This window comes from Dreissena polymorpha, chromosome 16, assembly GCF_020536995.1.
Source record: "Dreissena polymorpha isolate Duluth1 chromosome 16, UMN_Dpol_1.0, whole genome shotgun sequence".
NCBI lineage: Eukaryota > Metazoa > Mollusca > Bivalvia > Myida > Dreissenidae > Dreissena > Dreissena polymorpha.
Window position 1 is genome coordinate 36012201 of NC_068370.1, and position 20535 is coordinate 36032735.

The 20535-nt window shown below is 34.8% G+C and overlaps 1 protein-coding gene across 9 annotated transcripts in view; it reads left to right on the forward strand.

Moving 5' to 3' along the window:
- Positions 1-20535, forward strand: part of LOC127861598 (speract receptor-like) — a 767747-nt gene that overhangs the window by 195358 nt on the left and 551854 nt on the right. For all 9 annotated transcript variants that reach the window (XR_008040289.1, XR_008040290.1, XM_052400229.1 and 6 more), the window contains one exon: positions 15431-15583. Coding sequence is in view for 7 of the 9 variants with exons in the window: in XM_052400229.1 (XP_052256189.1) it covers positions 15431-15583 (153 nt within the window). In the remaining 2 variants the exon portion in view is untranslated. The remainder of the gene's footprint in view (positions 1-15430; positions 15584-20535) is intronic.

The following is a 20535-nucleotide window of genomic DNA, read 5'->3' on the forward strand; positions in this document are numbered from 1 at the left end:
ATAAAAAAACAACAAATAGATCCACCAAAACCAGTATTGGCGTATTCTTATGCAAACTATGTTCCGGTATGTCCAACAGGCTGTTATCGACGATCTTTGGAATCACAAAGTACAGTATAGGCTGTGCAGTATCAACGGTAAGGCATGCATTCACGCGCGGTTTTGTGCCTTTGTATCTTGGCATTGACAGTGTTACTAGGGAATCGCTGATAAATGAACATACAAAGCCCTTAGCGAAGAAGCTGTTTGGCAACCAGGAAGAGAGTTTGATAGTTGTTTTGAATGGCACATACATCTACATCAATAAATCAAACAACTTTCAGTTTCAGCGCCGTTCATTTAGTTTGCATAAGGGAAAGCCATTAGTGAAGCCCATGGTAGTTGTCATGACAACTGGACATTTTCTGACAATAGTAGGCCCGTACATGTCAGACGGCAAGAACAATGACGCAGCAATATTAAATCGCATGTTTTAGACAAACATAGATGATATTAGGGGGCTTTTTAGAGAAGGGAATGTATTTGTTGTAGACCAAGGGTTCCGAGATGCGTTACCCCTGTTGAAGAACATCAGCATTAATGCTGAAATGCCAGCCATTATGCAGAAAGGAGAAAAACAATTGACTACGGGAGAAGCCAAAGCCAGTCGACTAGTAACGAAAGTAAGTATTACACTTACAGGTTATTATAATGCGTAAATTACTCTTGCCGGAAAACCCGTAAATTCTTAACAATTAAACATGGTTAACCTATCAATCCCCATTTCATATTTTAACATAACTGTAGGAGAAGTTAAAAAAAATTAGCACTTGGTCGCAAAGATTTCTATACAAAATATGCTCAAATGCGGAGGACCTGGGGGGCTTATTTGGATTTATATATGTCCTACTGAATGTCTGTCTGTCTGCATGTCCGTCATCTGTTAAGACACACTTTTGTTTTTTATATCTAAGTGAGTCGGCAACAGAATACAATAAAATGTCATACATGTACTTATATCTAAAAATCTTTAATTATCATTTCACAGATCAGATGGGTGGTCGAATTGGCAAATGCTAGAATCAAGGGATTCAAATATCTAGATCATGTGATGCCAAATAGCCAGCTGCCATTTATTGGTGACTTTGTTAGAATTGTTTGTGCCATCTCAAACAAATACTTCCCCCCTTCTAAGTTCCCCAGACCAAATCGAAAAAGATGAATTGATCGCAAAAGATGCTGCAACAAAATGAAAAAGCAAACGAGCTGAAAATGTTAGTAGAAGAGAAAGGCCTTGCTAGGAAAAAGACAATTTGGCGGCCTATTGAAGATTGTGAAGTACAGGGATTTCCGCGTTAAAGTGATGAACAGCTAAGTGAACTAACACTTGGTGTTTACCAATTGCGTTTGAGTTCCAGCTACATGCAAGAGCATACAACGGGAAATTGAGACATTAAAGTGCATGTTCATGAGCAAAGTTTGATTTCTGCAAAATTGCGGTCGCCATACATCTAGCAGAAGGTACATGTTGTGGATATGTCATAGTGAGGATATTGTCAAATCATGGTACTGCCAATGCAAGACTGGATTGCAAGTGGTTGGAATGTGTTCACACATTTCAGCTGTGGTCAGGTTCTTGCCTGCCGGTAGATATCAGCAAAAGGAAAGTTGGGGGTTCGAGACTGCATGGATAAAGTACCTGTCTGATGCTTCTGCAATTTGTATTGATGATTCAAGTTCTAGCGAGAGTGATAGCAAAGTTTTTTAGACTGTTTTTATTTCATTCTACCAGTGTCTCCATGCACATTTCATATACAAGTTTTTAAGTCTTGACTTTGTGTTAGCCCTCTGGGAAATCTTGAGACATAAGTCGATATTGCTCATTTTGACATATAATGTCATTTTCAATCGAGACCAGCTATAATGGAAATGATGCGCATGAATACATGCTTTTAATCAAAATGTATGCCTAGTCATGTTAACAAAAATGTTATGAGCAAACAGTATGTTATAACATTTAAATAAGTATTTACTTAACATATGTTTAAATCTACATGTATATAATTCATCAAACAGATGCAGGGTTGATTTGGTCTATTTTTTAATTGTTTATATTTCTTATCATTCTCGCTTACGCTACTAGCTATGGACGGTTTTCCTTTACACTCTAGCTTGTAAATGGAGACGAAGGCCATTGTAACATAATATATAGAGAATATTATGCTACTGGGTTGTGAAATGGTTGGGAGAATCGACAAATCGACGAGGTTTACTGTCACAACTCTAGTGCGTTCAGTTACAACGAACGTTCGCTAATTATTGTTCGTTTTCGATTCCGTCTTCGGATTGGTTCGCAAAAGTTGGCGGTGAACCCAGCGTTCAATATCGAACGTTTGCAAACTATAGCAAATGTTCGCTGTAACTGAAGCTTGATTGGTCATTGTCGGCTCGGGTACTACTAATATGTACCCCGAGTACTCTTAAGTATACTTACATGTACCCCGGGTACGGTAAATCAGTAGCGTTTTAAGGACATCGCAATTTGGAAAGGAACACAAATGGAGTGCAGTCTTATATTGACACGGTACGATTAAGTATATTTACCGTACCTGGGGTACATGTAAGTATACTTAAGAGTACCCGGGGTACATGTAAGTAGTAGTGCTGCAACAATATACTGGTATATCGGTACATATATAACAATATGCAATCCGCATATTGTATTGCGATACGATTATCATCATACCGTCGAAAATTCTACACAAATTCATCCACAATTCGTGCAGAAAAGCCATCTAAAATAATGATATCAAGGCACAGAGCGTATATTGACAGGAGTTGAATCAAGTATTTGACCCTTACTGTAGTAAATTCAATTTTATGCAAAAATAATCATCAGATTTTATTGGTTTATACGTTATCTTTTTGCTTATTAATTCCTCGTTCAATATATAACTTTTAGTATATTTCAATTTTTATTAATGGATTTATAGCGAGTTAAACATGAGAAATATACATTTTATGTTTTATCATCACGCGTTTAACCTAGTTGATACTTTGTCACGTGACCAGTAGCTAGCGATTAGCATACATCGAAGCGCCGAGGTTATACATTTTGATGTACCCACTAACGTCTTTTTTCTAATTTTACTTTTATTTCTCGGCCGATTTGAGAAATTATATAAAATTAGAAAACCTATGTTTTTTTGTTTTCAGATATATAAATATATATGAAGTTTTACTTCTAATTTGGGCAGCCTGGCGAGTTATAACTTTAACTTTTGCAAATATCGTTTTATAATCTATATTTACAGTAATTAAACATGGTTGTACTTAATACATTTGTGTAGCATTTATATTTGGAGTTCAGTTTTTAAAACTACATCTTGCTTAGGAATGTAGAATTCTGTATACGTTAGAAAAAAAAGATTTAAAAATGAAAGTAAAGAAGGAATTAATTGGTAAGAAAGTAGCGTGCGGTCATAATGCTCCGAACGTTTGGAGTTTCAGAATCTAGGTTGACATGTTCGTACTTAATACCGATTTGTAGCGTTAATATTTGGAGTTTAGTTTTAAAAATTACATCTTGCTAAGGAGAATAGAATTTTGTATACAATAGAAAAAAATGGTTTAAAAATGAAAGTAAGTAAGTATTGCGCGGTCTTAACGCACCGAACTGATGCTACGGTCTTGGCTTTTATGCGTTTGTTTAGATACCGGCCATTAAATTTCCTTTGACATAATTATTATATTTTTTTATGGAATAAATTGAAATATTTTGTTCTAGAAACATATCAATTAAGCTAATTATTAATGAAGCTTAATAAATTAAGGATTTAAGCTCTTGTTTATAACACAGACAGGGTGTTAATTTTATTACGAGACAGCATATATAGCGGACCCTCTTTATATTTTTTGGCCGGGATTTTCAAGAATCTTTAAATAATTTAAATTAATTGATAATTTAACAGGGTTCGCACAGGGCTTGAAAAGTGCTTGAAAACGAGTCCAAGGCTTGAAAAGCCCTTGAACAAAGGTTGGCCTTGAAAAAGTGCTTGAAAAGTGCTTATTTCATGTAAAAAAGCCTTGAAAATGATTATTTATGCTCAAATTACTTTTATCATGGCTTTAATTATTTTACTTAAATCGTTCTTAAGGGAAATATTATGAAAATTTATCATAAATTCCTTTGCGCAAAAAAAGTTGAATACGAAATATAAGTTTCGTACACTATTTAGTACGAAACATTGTGTACATGTCACAGATTATGTGTACTACGTCAGAGGTTCTCCATTGTGATCAATTTTTGCTAGTGAAAACGCAGGGATGGGGAAGTGTCGTTTCAAACCAGGGTGGTTAACTGAATAAGAGGAGAGAGCTGGAAGAACTGGAAAAGGAAATCAATTCTGTTAAAGACAAAATGTTATAGTAACTGACTGCTGTTCAAATGTAATGAACTAGTCTGTTTGATGTGAGCATAGAAAGAGACATATATGTGTTTGTTTGTAATAACTTTTAAAAGTAAATACAGTACAGCCAATGCGGAACAAACGTATTTCGCGATCCGCGGCGGCAAGGGAAACAAGTCGATGCCGCGTCAGTAGGCGGCGGCAAGTCGCATTTCGCCGCAAAACTTCGCATCTGTCCGCCGAGGCATGCCGCGATCCGCGACATGATGCCGAGTCGATGCGCATCATGAAATAAAAAATCTTTTTAAATTTTTTAGTTACATGTAGTTAACAAATTTTGAAAGAACAATTATAATAATAATTAAAATTATAATAAATGTATTGTGCGCGGATTGTATTAGCATATACATGTAAGCATAGTTAATGTGTCTGGCCAATTAAGTTTGTTTCCCGCCCGTAGTGTATGTATTTCACACATAAACAATGTCACATAATTATGTTTTTGCACATACAAGTGGTCAAGGCTCCAGCATATGGTGGATTTATAAATTAATTGCATGTTGATTTTGCTATTATATTTAAGCTGAGAAAATTAGCAGTTTGAAGCCACATCAATAATCAAGACGGTGACGACGTATTTGTTGTTTTGTTAATTATCAGCTTATTATAACTATTGTTTGAATATGTGTATGTAAACACGTTTGATTTTGTTCATATTATACAGATAATATCGCTACTAATTACCCGATAATTCTGTATATTCCAGTTTAAAAGCAAATGCTGGTAAATATTTACGATACACAAACATTCTCGATATTTCCTTAAGTATCAAATACATTTTGGCATGTGTTACTATTCATAGAGATGATGAAATAACGTCTAATCGGGGCTTTTTTTTCAACTGAACACGCGATTTACGCTTGACGTGATGTTCATGTATTTATACAACACAAAATACACCCAAACTTTCCAAACAACGTTCTACATGTCTGCATAATTTTCGCGCGCTTTTTATGAAACAAAGGATATTTTAGCACTGTTTATTTGACGCTAGTATTTGCCAATGGTCGCGTTAGCATTAAAATTCTGAAGTGTGTTTCGGATTACAAATTTAATAATGATAATCGAACGAAACATTAACAGTTGCGCGTAATTAATTCTACGATTCACATACATGTATGTACATGTAGGTGGATATCTTTTCACTCGCTCTGCCGCGTACGTATGCGGCGGATTTACTCCGCTAAATTACGCGAGGTTAATACTGACTCTGCGTCGTTGCGCGGATCGATGCTGATTGCCACGGCGATACGCCGCGTGAACACACGATTCGGCGGCCGCGTACTAATAATCTGGCCGTGGCGTAGCAGCGGATTATGTTTGTGCCGCGTTGGCTGTACTGTACATATGTGAGACTCATTGAGTTAAGGATGGATAACATGTATGAGTTATTGTGGAATAAGTGTAATGTGTTTGAGCAAATAAAAAAACGATATTTACTATGTTAATCTGGTTTGAAAATGCAGTTTTTAAAGGAAACTAACGTACGGTTCTCGGCCTTGAAAATGAAAATTTGGCCTTGAAAAGTCCTTGAAAAGTGCTTGAATTTAGGTTTGAGATTTCTGTTTGAACCATGTTTAAGATAAATAACCTATGATAATTCTACATGATAACCTCTTTGAAAATAAATAACAAACAATGAATGTTTTGACACACATTTTATTTGAAGTATACAAAGCCGAAAAATATCAAGAAGAAAATAATTAGCTTCATTGATATGTTTCGTGAACAAAATATTTAAATATATTCCATAAACAAATATAATAATCATGACAAAGGAAATTAAATGGCCGGTATCTAAACACAAGCATAATCGCCAAGACCATAGCATCAGTTCTCTGCATTTAGGACTGTGCGATACTTTCGTACGCATTCATTCCTTACTTAATTTCATTTTCAAAACCATTTTTTTAACGTATACAGAATTATATTCTCCTGAGCAAGATGTAATTTTTATTACTGAACTCCAAATATAAACGCTACAAATCGGTATAAAGTATGAACCTGTCAACAAACCGTGTGATATTGGCAATTTAAGTTAAAAGTTATTACTCCCCGCGTGCCCAAATCAGAAGAAAAACATAATATATATATATCTAAAAACTACGTAACGTAGGCTTTGTAATGATATATAACTTTTCAAAATCGGCAAAGAAATGAAAGTATAATTTATAAAAAGACGTGAGTGGGTACATCAAAATGTATAACCTCGGCGCTTAGATGTACGCTAATCGATAGCTACCTGTCATGTGACAAAGTATCGACGAGCTATTTGCCGATACGGTCCCGTTTCATATCCGTCTCCTCTAGAGTCCGAGATCAAGGTAAACAAAACAAATCAGTGTTAAGTAAAAATGAATTTTTACGTAAAAAAAGCTTTCTAAAATGTCTATTATACGGAGTAGCGTTGTTGCATGGGAGTCCACAAGATCTGCTTTTGCATGTCATACCAATTAAAAGAGTTAATTGTGTTTATAAAGCATTTTGTACAAAAGGCTAGAATTGCCAATAGGATATAACTGGAACCTTAACAATATAAAGAAGTGAAACTCCAGCTGCTGGAGCAGTATTGAATTTTCATTAAAAACAATTAGTTGGTCCTTTATTTAAGGCAAGTGACCGATTGCCCAAACAGTACAAAACAGCACAATACAGCACAATACAAACCAACATAAACACAAAATATGAATAAAGCTGGGGTCACCGCCTTGGAACGGTCAATGCAAAGCATTGGGGGTTTAAACCTGGTTATAGAGCGCTCAACCTCACACTTGGCCCAGCAATATTCATAATACATTCAAGTGTAAATAAAATTTAACGTCATAGCATTGTAACTCAAATTAAACAATAATAAAAGGGAATTAAAACGCATTCAATTTAATTACTATTTAATTACTCAATTGCATTGAAGATACAAGAGTAACAGAATTACAACTTTTTGACGAACGATCAAATAAAACTATTAACAATTGTCAACTACATTCCTTCTTTATAGAAAAGATTTGAGAATGTAGAATCATAGAGTTAATAGCTCAGATAATCATCGCGCAAATACAGGAAGAAGCAGCAATAATGGGTGTAAAACTTCCATATTACATAGCTTGGTTGTTTATGTGACTGCTAAACAAATTAAAAATAATTAAATCAAACAAGAAACGCCTATCAGAGAGAAAATATAAATAAAATGGAACGTTATAAACCCAATGACCTATGCATGTAGATTACAACTGGGAAAGTCGGTCGTATGACGTCACAAAAATCCATAATGACATAATGACGTGAACAAATTTTAAGGGCAGTACTAAATAAAAATATTAATCGGGCTGTGCTTCTAATAAAACAAGTTTTCGTGATTTAATATTAAGAAGCAAATGAATACAAAACAATACAAAGGTGATGTTCATGTAGTTAAGTTGGTTTTGGTGATTATGTGGTAAGTTATAATTCTTGTACAAATTAGCAATATATTGTTATGAGGGATCATATTTTTTTCGGTTTTGTCGGTCCTAGACCGATTGGGGTCATGAAAGACCGATTGAAAATCCCAAACAGTCCTATTATGTTTGCTAAAATTAGCATGTCATGAAATCGATTACACAGTGAACATGCTAACACCCCCTATTTACATTCTTATCTTGATTAGGTGTGATATACCATTCGCTGCAGTCTCTAAACCGGTCAGGACCAGTTATTGCATTTCAGCCGACCTGTATGACCCCAAGCAGCGAAGATTCGCGCGGCTGTGTATTAGTCATGCGTGAATAACCCTTGTCAATATCAATCGATAATTTCAATGGCTTATTCCTAGCACACTAATTAATTGGTCCGTAACGTGTACTGGTCCACAATGAAATCGTTGACAGTTACTTCGGAGATGGAAATCTTGATGTTATCCTGGTGGAAATAGTGCATTTTATGCATGAAATAGTAAACTTTCATATAAACAAAGAAGAAAATCGAATAATCTGCAATAATTGTGGGCAAACCTTATACACTGAAAGCACGCGCTGTAACTAAACAAAACATGCCGATACATTTTCCACCAGCGTAATAATCCGGCAATAAATGAATGAAAGTCGCGGATCTGATCAACAGAACAGCCGAAAGTTATTTTATGGGCAGAACTTCACACAAGTACTAGAGAAAAATAATATACATTGCATATTAAAGCTGTAGTAAAAATCGAGTTAGAATCGAAATAATTCGTGTACTTTATTGTTTGTTGTTGAATAACCACAACCGGAAGTTTAGATGCGTGGTATCAAATCACACAGATTAATTATATTGACAACGATGAAAAAAAGTCAGATAAAACAGCACACAAAACACGGAGCGTATATTAACTCATCTAGAGTCCGTGCACGAAACAACAATGAAATAGCAAATGATAAAACCAATTGAGAAAACTCGTATTTACCGCTTGAAAAATGCCTAAGGAAATTTAACTTGTACTTTTATTATACCACCTTTATGAATGGCAAAATCAATTGTAAATATTTTAGCATAATTTGTCATGATTTCGGATATAAATTTTCGGACACATTTTCCCCAGTTAAATCCAGACCGATTGATGTTGCTGGAAAATATGATCCCTGATTGTTATATATTGCAATAGTGTTTTTTGAACTGACAATATATTGCAATACGGTTTATGGCGTATTGCTGCAGCACTAGTAAGTTGTACCGGAGCCAACAATGACCACTCAAGCATAACTGAATGCACTAGACTTTGGGTTTGCTAGCGAACTACCTCCCAAGAGGGTTCGCTTCGGTTCGCGGCAAACTGAGCGTTCGATAGCAAACGTTTGCTGTAACTGAACGCACTAGAGTGTCATGCCACAACTCAATATACTAATATTCTATTAATCTAGTAACTCTTCATAAATATTTTAAATGAAATAGGCTTTATTTTCATGATAATCAATAAAAGAGACTTACACCTTGAAATGTATTTGACCAGACACTGGGACGCATGTTAATACCGATTTTTCTCACATATACAAGTTGACTGTTTATTCTACTAGTTTAATTCTTCTTATCGAAAGAAGTTGACAAAATAAATGAGAAGTGTAACCTATAATGAAATTGAAATCTATTATCGGCCTTATTTACCAAAACATCTTTAAACAAAATTCGATATGGATCGATCTAGACAATGTTTTGACAGTGGAAAATGTTACATAAGTGCAAACGTAATTAAGCGCTATAACGGCATGGTAAATGACTTCATAAATGAGCGCCATTTCATTGTGTTACTAGGGGTTGTTTATTCACCAGTTTTGACGTCATAGTTAAGTATATTGCAAAACGAACGTCATTTAAAATAAATAGACATATTGCAATCATTACAGCATAAATATTGGGAAAATCTGAGGTTGGGCGTTTTTTGGTGGTAAGTGAACCATGTCCTTTTCTTTAACTAATCATTCTTGGATGAGTCTCTTTGACAGTTGTTCAAATTGTTCTAGTTCATGTGATATGAAGGTCAACATTAAAATTGAAAAAAATGAAAACTTTAAAAATGAAAACCACAAGGGTCGGGGCTTTCATATTTGGTCCGTAACATGTTTTTCTCCAAATCATGCCCCTGGGTTCAAAACTGGCCATGTTTCAAGGTCACATGATTTATTTAGATTCAAATGCAAAATGATATAAAAATCTTATAAAAAAGGAATAATGCCCTAGGGTTTGACCATGACCCGCCTTAGAGCTATCTTGTTTCCCTTAAATAAGTTATAGAAACACAGATCTCAAGAGAACAAAAGATTGCCAAGCAATATGGTTCCATATCGGTGAAACTATACCATTGTCAGATTTTTATTTTTTTTATTTGTTGCCATAGCACCCAGAATTCTTGATGTAGGAACAAAATGAAATGATGTGCATAATCTCCACATTGTCATCTATCCATGTTTGAAGTTATATGAACAAATATCAAGAACTTTTTAATTTATCGCAGGATCAAGAAAAGTGTGACTGACAGACAGAGCGCAAAACTTAAGTCCCTCCGGTTTAACCGGTAGGGGACAATAAACAAACATAAATGTCACCATTTATAAGCATAGAATGCATTCAGATGGTAACAGTTGTAATTGTTTATCAAAGCATATATTAATTTAACAGCTCTTTTACTTCTACTCTCATTTGACTGCAATTTAATTGTCCCCTACCAGTGAAACCGGTTTGCGCTCTGTCTGTCAGTCTGTCTGTCAGTCCGTCACACTTTTCTGGATCCTGCGAAAGCTTTAAAAATCCTTCATATTTGTTCATGAAACTCAAAATATGGACAGGTGGCAATATGGAGATCATGCAAGTCATTTCATTTTGTTCCTTATAATGTCGAATTCTGGTTGCTATGGCAACAAATAGACTAGAAATATTGCTGAAAATGGTGGATCCTGCGATAACTTTAAAAGTTCTTCATATTTTTTCATGAAACTTGAAACATGCACAGATGGCAATATGAAGATTATGCATGTCATTTCATTTTGTTTACGTCAAGAAATTTGGTTGCTATGGCAGCAAATAGACTAGAAGTATTGCTGAAAATGGCGGAGTTTCAACGGTAGGGTACTTCATTGCTTTGCAATAGTCTTGATCATGATAGTTCAGTTTACTTATACTAGTGCACTTAGAAGTAAATTTTACCTTCCTATAATTTATGCAGAGGGATCATTTAATGATTTTTATAAATAAAAAATTGTGTAAACTTAGGGATTAAGAATATGCCAACTTTTTGGGTGCACAAATATTATAAAATGTTGTTTTGTGAGGACTGAAATGTACACATTTGTTTAAATTAAGATGTTAAAATAAAGCTATACACATATCTACAATCTACATTCTTGATAAATGTTAGCAAAATTGTCCTCATAGCATGTTTTGCTCAGAATGCATAGTTTGTCATTATGTGAAATCACTGTTATATTTGGCCTATATATATATATATGAGCAGAATGATCCTAAACCATGGTCTTTGTAATTATAGGCCAAATTCTATTCTAAATATGGCACTTTATTATAGTTTCCATATAAAATGTGTTATTTACAAATGTGATATCTCATCTGCATTTTTAAAATGATGTCCTAAATGTGTTTACCAAAGTTAATTTGTCGAGATAATTAAAAAACAAATACTTATTGATTTCTTACTTTTCTAGCTCCACTTGCCAAAGGTCAGCGGTGCTTATGTCATGGTCCTGTGTCCGTCGTGCAGGCGTTAACTTTTCCTTTAAACATCTTCTCCTAAACTACTGGTCCAATTCTGATGAAATTTCTTAGGAATGTTCCTGGGATGAACCTAGCTCTTTCCAATTTGTTCAAATTATGCCCCTGGGGGTCAAATTTGACCCTGCCCTGGGGTCACAAAATTGCTTATATAAGGCCTATTTTGTGAAAACGTGCAAAATCTACTAGTCCATAACCATTAGGCCTAGGGCTATCAAATTTGGTATGTAGAGACATCTAATAGTCCATTACTAAATTTGTTCAAATTATGCCCCTGGGGTCAAATTTGACCCTGCTCTGAGGGTCACAAAATTGAACATATGCTTATATAAGGCCTATTGTGGGAAAACTTTAAAAATCTTCTGTCCATAACCGTATGGCATAGGGCTACCAAAATTTGGTATGTAGTGACATGTATTAGTTCTCTTCTTAGTTTGTTCAAATTTTGCCCCTAGGGTCAAATTTGACCCTGCTCCGGGGGTCACAAAATTGAACATATGCTTATATAGGGTCTGTTTTGTGAAAACTTTACCAATCTTTTCGTCCATAACCATTGGGCCTAGCTAGGGCTACCAAATTTGGTATGTTGTGGCATCTAATAGTTCTCTACCAAGTTTGTTCACAAACAGGGTCACAAAATTGAACATAATATATAAGGACTTTTTTGTGAAATCTCTAAAAATCTTGTCCATAACCGTATGGCATAGGGCTACTAAATTTGGTATGAAGTGACATGTAACAGTTCTCTGCTTAGTTTGTTCAAATTATGCCCCTGGGGTCAAATTTGAAACTGCCCCGGGGGTCACAAAATTGAATAAATGCTTATAAAGTGCTTATTTTGTGAAAACTTTAAAAATCGTTTTGCCATATCCATTGGGCCTAGGGCTACCAAATTTGGAATGTAGTGACATCTTATAGTCCTCTACCAAGTTAGTTCAAATTATGCCCATGGGGTCAAGTTTGATCCTGCCCTGAGGGTCACAAAATTTAACATATGCTTATATAAGGCCTATCTTGTGAAAACTTTAAAAAAAATCTTGTCAATAACTGTATGGCATAGGGCTACCAAAATTGGTATTTAGTGACAGGTAATAGTTCTCTTCTTAGTTTGTTCAAATAATGCCCCTGGGGTCAAATTTAAATCTGCCCGGGGGTCACAAGATTTAATATATGCTTATAAACGGCTTATTTTGTAAAAACTTTAAAAAATCTTCATGTCCATAACCATTGGGCCTAGGGCTACCAAATTTGGTATGTAGTGACATCTTATAGTTCTCTACCAAATTTGTTCAAATTATGCCCCTGGGGTCCAATTTGACCCTGCCCCAGGGGTCACAAAATTGAACATATGCTTATATAGGGTCTATTTTGTGAAAACTTGACTAATTCTTTTCGTCCATAACCATTGGGCCTAGGGCTACCAAATTCAGTATGTAGTGACATCTTATAGTCCTTAACCAAGTTTGTTCAAATTATGCCCCATGGTTCAAGTTTGACCCTGCCCTGAGGGTCACAAAATTGAACATATGCTTATATAAGGCTTATTGTGGGAAAACTTTAAAAATCTTCTGTCCATTACCGTATGGCATAGGGCTACCAAAATTTGGTATGTAGTGACATGTATTAGCTGTCTTCTTAGTTTGTTCAAATTATGCCCCTAGGGTCAAATTTGAATCTGCCCGGGGGGTCACAAAACTGAACATACGCTTATATGGGGCCTATTTTGTGAAAACTTTTAAAATCTTGTTGTCCATTACCAATGGGCCTAGGGCTACCAAATTTGGTATGTAGTGACTTCGAATTAACCTCCACCAAATTTCTTCAAATAATGCCTCTGGGGTCAACTTCAACCCTGCCCCAGGGGGTCACAAAATTGAATAAACGCTTATAAAGCACCTATTTTGTGAAATCTTTAAAAATCTTCTTGTCAAAAACCATTCTGACTATGGTTACCAAATTTGGTATGCAGTAACATCTTATAGTCCTCTACCAAGTTTGTTCAAATTATGCCCTTTGGGTCAAATTTGACCCTGACCCGCGGGTCACAAAATTGAACATTATACTCTTATATCTTGCTTATTTTGTGAAAACTTTTGAAATATTCTTGTCCTTAACTCTAGGACCTAGGGCTACCACATTTTGTATGTAATGAGATATACTAGTCCTCTAAAACGTTTGCTAAAATTATGTCGCTGGGGTTAAATTTGACCCAGCTCAGGGAGTCACAAAAGTGTACATGTGCTAAAATAGGGCCTATATTTAAGTATTTGCACATGCCGAGAATATTTGTTTCAGCCTTTTTTCAGCAGTGGAGCGATACAGGGCCCTCATGTTTTAATTTAAAGGATACAATGCACATCCAAATAAATTGCTGATTGTTTTTTGACAAAAAATGTATTTCATCATTTCAATGAAGTTAGTTTAAATGATAAAAACATACCTTTTAATTACTTTAAGTATAAAAAAGTTATGTTGATGAATTGCTAAAAACAATTACCCTACAATTAATTATTGTTTATGATCATACTGTAGATCAAGGGATTTGCATCCATCAATAAATTAATTAATTAATTAAGCGGGTGATATCAATTTATCAAATGTGCTTGTTTGTTAAATCATCATGAAGCATACTCGTAAAATTTTCTTAAATGATATCTTGAGGAAATTAAACAATGTCAAGTTAATTGTGAAACATGGCTGCGGGTGGTTGATGGTAGCAATTTTTGTACCCCTGAAGGAGGGAATATAGTGATCGGACTGTCCGTCCGTCTGTCCGTCACACTTTGCGTTTAGGTTTCGAAAAAATGCTCACTACTTCTTTTTCCCTTCAGATACCAACTTGATATTTGGCATGCATGTGTATCTCATGGAGCTGCATATTTTGAGTGGTGACAGGTCAAGGTCTAGGTCATTCTTCATGGTCAATGGTAAAAAAAACAAATCCAAGGAAAGTAATAAGCTTTAAAGAGAGATAATTATCTTTACCTGCCAAATGATAAAAAAATTAAATAAATCAAAGCGGCGCAGTAGGGGGCATTGTGTTCTTGACAAACACATCTCTTGTTATGGCTGTAGTGGAAAAAGTCCTATTCAGAATTATTTAATTCCTTCAGATCTCAGGTGAGCACCTGCGTTATTATCGCCTTTTTTAAAATCATGTGCACAGAAGGTAATAAATGTAATAATAAACACTTTATTATGCTCCCCCAAAACATTTTGGGCTGAGCATATAGTCACCGCTTTGTCTGTCCGTGTGTCCCTCTGTGCACAATTTTTGTCCGGGCTATTTCTCAGCATCTAATGACCAGAATTCAATGGGATTCACTTCCAACAGGAGATGTGCATATTATCAGATGTATGGCCCTTTGAAATTTTCTATAAACTACATATAGTGCAATTCTTGTCTGGGCTATTTCTCCTCAACTACTGACTGGAATACAATGAAGCTTTATGGCAAGCTTAACTATCTTGAGGAGATGCGCATGTTATTAGTAGGTACTGGTTAGATGATTTATTTAGAGAGTTATGGCCCTTTGAAATTTGTAAGTTGCTTAACCATCCATTGTATTATTTTGTCCAAAGTTATGCCCCTCAAGATGTTTCCTTTTATCTGAATATATAGTGCAATATTGTGACAAAAAAAACTTTGGGGAGCATCACCCGTCTTCGACGGTTTCTTGTTTATTTTGAAACAAAAAATGCTCACTTGCATTTTTTGAGCATGATTCAAACTTAATTTTCTTATTCTTTTTCAGCAATGTATTTGAACGTGGGACCACATGGAACCAACACGTCATGCCCTCATAGTGAATTCTATACCCCTGTCAATATGAGCGTGCATACATTACTCAAACTTGGTGGTTTCGAAATGTGGGTCACCAAACATTTTGTAGTGAAACCACAAAGAGGTAAGAGTCTGGTGGTGGTGGCAATTCCGTGCTTTTTTCAACTGATTAATATAACAGGCACATTAACAATTGGATTGACACATTTGACTGGAAATGTATATTGGATTAACATTCATTATCAACACATTTAAAATAGAATGGATTTTCATGCAAAGCACATGTTTACTATCATTGACAAATTTGATTGTACATTAAAATTGAAAGTTACAGATACGGCTGGCACATTTATGCTAGGATGAACAAGATTATTGTTTCTTGTGTACTACCTGAGAGACCTGTGATTATATGTTCACATTACTAGAGGATTTGTTGTGTACAATAGTATTCATGTGCTCCTTGGTAAAAGCTTTGTTTAATAACCTGTTGTGTGCATCAACCTTGCTTCAAGATCACAGTCAACTCTTCTTTTTAATATGCCCCTGATTTGAATGATCTGGGGGGGGGGGGGGTATATTGTTTTTTGCCTGTCTGTTATGTGTCTGTCTGTCAATGTGTGTCTGTCATTGTATGTGTGTGTCTGTCCCAAAACTTGAACATTTTGCCATAACTTTTGCAATATTGATGATAGCACCTTGATATTTGGCATGCATTTGTATCTCATGGAGCTGCACATTTTGAGTGGTGAAAGGTCAAAGTCATCCTTCAAGGTGAAAGGCCACATATATGGTTTCAAAGCGGCGCAGTAGGGGGCATTGCGTTTCACAAACACAGCTCATGTTCAGTGAAAGTTTGTCAGTATCCTGCTAATAACTTTGTTTTGCATGATGGGATTTCAAAATTTGATCATAATCAGGCAGACTTGTCATGTGTAACATACAAAGTTTCCTTCAAGGTCACAGTTGATACTTTTGTACAGGAATAGATTTTGAAATGAAACTTCAAGGTCATTGTTGACTCTTGGATTCTGTGCTTATTCCTTATATTGCCAATAACTTTGCATTATAGGGTTTCTAAATCAATTGACACAAATACTCATCATATCCAGACCATGTGTAAACTGAAACAATTATGTATGTCGGGTAAAAGCTCAAAGTCATGTTGCTCACTTTCAGTTGTGTGTAGTCCTTATATGGCAATATTGGTAATAGATGTTCAAGAAATAGAACTGTCATATATATATCTATTAAGATGTCATGTTGTTTGCACAAGATATGATGCTTGCTTAAAGGTCAATGACACTTTTGTGAAATAGGGCATTGGGAAAAAAATGTCCCCCCATCCAAGCCTGGATGATGGATGGGGGTCATTATTTAAGTGAAGCCGGAGGCTGAGCATATTTAATTTAGCATGTTTCCCAAACTGCTATACCACTGCATCGCTGTTCAAAAAACATGAAAAACATGAAACGGGCACCTGTTGCTCCGTATATAACCATATGTAAACCTTGTGGCGCTCATAATTCAAAGCATAAATATTTGTTGCCGCAAGACATGAAACAAGGGTGGGCTAAACAAAAATCTCCTGTATTATATCTTTATTTACCCAATATTAAAGGGTGGGTAAATAAATATGCTCAGCCTCCGGCTTCACTTAAATAATGACCCCCATCCATCACCCAGGCTTGGATGGGGGGACATTATTTTTCGTAAAGCCTTCAGCTTTTCGCATATTTAATTTAGCATATTCAAAGTAAGGCAACAAAATAAAACAAAACACATCAACTTCATAAACCATTATTATTTTGTAGAACATAAATCAAAACATACACATGTTCATCCATAACATCATAACTATTGTATTAAGCATCACTGAATACCAAAACATGTCTCATATTATAGTCACAACACATGTTCTCAATATATGCATACAATAAGTAACACTATTATACTTCAAGTACAACATATTCAGTATCACAAAACATCAAAAACATGTATTTTCATGTTTATATCAAAATTCACAGTTAATTTCCTCCATATATGGTTATACCACACAGTTATATAATCCATTTTCAAAACCACTCAATAAACAATATTTAATACCCTAGATATCATTTATTTCTTAAAAACTGCATCCATAAATGACACATCCTTCTTGTTAAGTACTGATCTATGGTAAAATTTAAAGAAATTCCCATCAGATTTCCAACCAGCAGTGTCTAGAATATTTTTCAAAGAACAATTACCCTGAAATGCTGCAGATGTTGAGGCAGACCGGTACGAGTGTGCTTTAAATACAGTGACATCAATACCAGCCATATCCAAAACACATTTTAACCACCTAGCTAGTGTGCTCGAGGTTACAGCCAAAAATGTAACATACGAAATAAATAACTGAGAATTTAATCTTAAAGGCTTAATTACCTTAATATACTGTTTTAATGTATGGTAAACACAAACTCGTTCATCCATAAAATGTTCCAACTTCAGACTAAAATTATTACTTTTCACAATTTTTGAAGATTTCAGAAGATTTGGAAAATAGAACACTGCATAACTTGTATAAACCTTCATATAGTTCAAATTCAATGATTTCAAGGTCTGTGCCATTGGCGCCGTTGCCAAAGCAATCAACTTTAGGGTTAACATTTTTAAACTTAAATCTTCTAAAGGAAACCATGATGATAGTAAACTCAAAACTACTGTCACATCCCATGTGAATTTATACTTTGGTAAAGGTGGCTTCTTAACAAAAACTCCCTTCATAAAACGACTAATTAATGTCGGATTTGAACACCACTTATTTCCAAGGATCATAAGAGTCTGAAGTAACATCGCTTTGTGGGTATTTATCACTGAATAAGACTTCTTGTCTTTGAACAACGAGTATAAATAAGAAATTACCGTAACCTCAAACGTTTTATCGGCACAATTACCTGTCCTATCACACCAAAGAACCCATCGTTTCCATGCCAACTGATATTGTTTGGAGGTACCTTCTCTCCAAGATTTAATGATAATGTCTGTAACTTCTTTCTAAAGGCCTTGGTCTTGTAAACATCCGCCGATAGTTGCACTGCAGCCATGGTCATCTTCTTTCCAAGTGGGTGTACTGTTCCATTGTGTGCGAGAGACAACAAGTTCCTGTGTTGTGGTAACCTGATAGGAATAGACATCAAAAGATCTAACACCAAAGGAAACCAAAACTGTGATCGCCACAAAGGCATGATCAAAATAGCTCTTTTCACCTTATCTTGAATTAGTTTATTCACCACCTTGCCAATCAAGGAGAAAGGTGGGAATAAATACGGTTCAAAACCTGTCCATATGAACGAGAAAGCATCATTTTTAAAACTACCTGGAGACGGACCATAGGTAACATATTTATAAATCTGAAAGATGCAAACATATCTATATCTGGTGTAAAACAGTCTAAACAGACTCTTTGAAAAACATCTTTTTTCAACATCCACTCATTTGATCCCGTAAAATTTCGAGAATAAAAGTCAGCTTGATGATTTTCTGAACCTTTAATATAAGAGGCTGATATATATATATATTTCTGTCCAAGCACCAGGTCCATATTTCAAATGCTAACTCATTTAAAAGGAAAGAGGTCATACCTCCCATATTGTTGATATATGCTACGGCAGAAACATTTTCTGAACATACATGAATGTGTGAATCAGTAATTTTTTTGTACAAAGATGTAATACCAAAGAAAATGGCTTGAAGCTCAAGATAGTTCATTTGATTCTGAGCTTCATCTCTTGACCAATGACCATTAACATAACATTTTGTGTCCTTATCAAAACAAGACCAACCACTCAAACTTGCGTTTGTTTGGCATGTAATGTCAACCTTTTTTGGCCTAATTGCTTTCCCATTCTTGCTTATGACATTTTGAATCCACCAATTTACTTCTAAAATACTTTTATCATCCAAAGTAATTTTATTTTATTTTATGTTTTCCGGTGGTTTATAGAGAAATATCAGTTAATTAAAACTGATAATTTCACTGTTTCAAACAATGAAAATTATCAGTGAAAATTATCGATAATTTTCACTGTTTATGTTAAATGACGTCATTTTTTGACAAAATGACGTCATTTTCCCAACGAAATTCTTTAGTTAATCTCTTTTACAATGTATATAAACTGTGAAAAAAAGAATAAAATAAAAAGAAAATTTGTTGGGTTCGGTGGATTATCGATTTTAATTCACTCGTGATCATATAAAATATATATTTTCTATGATCACTCGTGAATTAAAATTGATAATCCACCGAATCCAACAAATATCCTCTATATCATAATTCATGTTATGACCTAAACCTGAAATTTTACATTTTTCTAAATTTCTGTAATGCAAAGGTGCTTCTAATACAGCAAAAAATGCATTTTTATTTAATGCTTTCCGGTGGTTTATAGAGAAATATCAGTGAATTAAAACTGATAATTTCACTGTTTCAAACAGTGAAAATTATCAGTGAGAATTATCGATAATTGTCATTGTTTACTGTGAAATGACGTCATTTTTTTGACGAAATGACGTCATTATCCCAGCAAAATTCGTTAGTTAAACTCTTGAACAATGTATATAAATGTGAAAAATGCATTAAATAAAAAGAAAATTTGTTGGATTCGGTGGATTATCGACTTTAATTCACTTGTGATCATAGAAAACATATATTTTCACTCGTGGCTGTGCCACTCGTGAAAATATTATTTTCTATGATCACTCGTGAATTAAAATCGATAATCCACCGGATCCAACAAATATCCTCTATATCAGTAATAAAATTACAGAAGCTAACTCTCTGACTACAATTCTTTCTGCTTTCAACAACAATGTTCCTTTAAGAAGGATCTTTTCTACTTTTTCTTCTGTCAAGAAAACTTTGTATTGAACTGAATCTAAAATAAAACCCAAAAACACAATTTTTTGTGTTGGCACTAAAACAGATTTCTTTTCATTGAAAGTATAACCCAAGGATTCTAATGTTGTACAAATTGTATGTGCATTTTCACCACACACTTTGTCATTTTGATTCATATTCAAAGAATCATCAATATA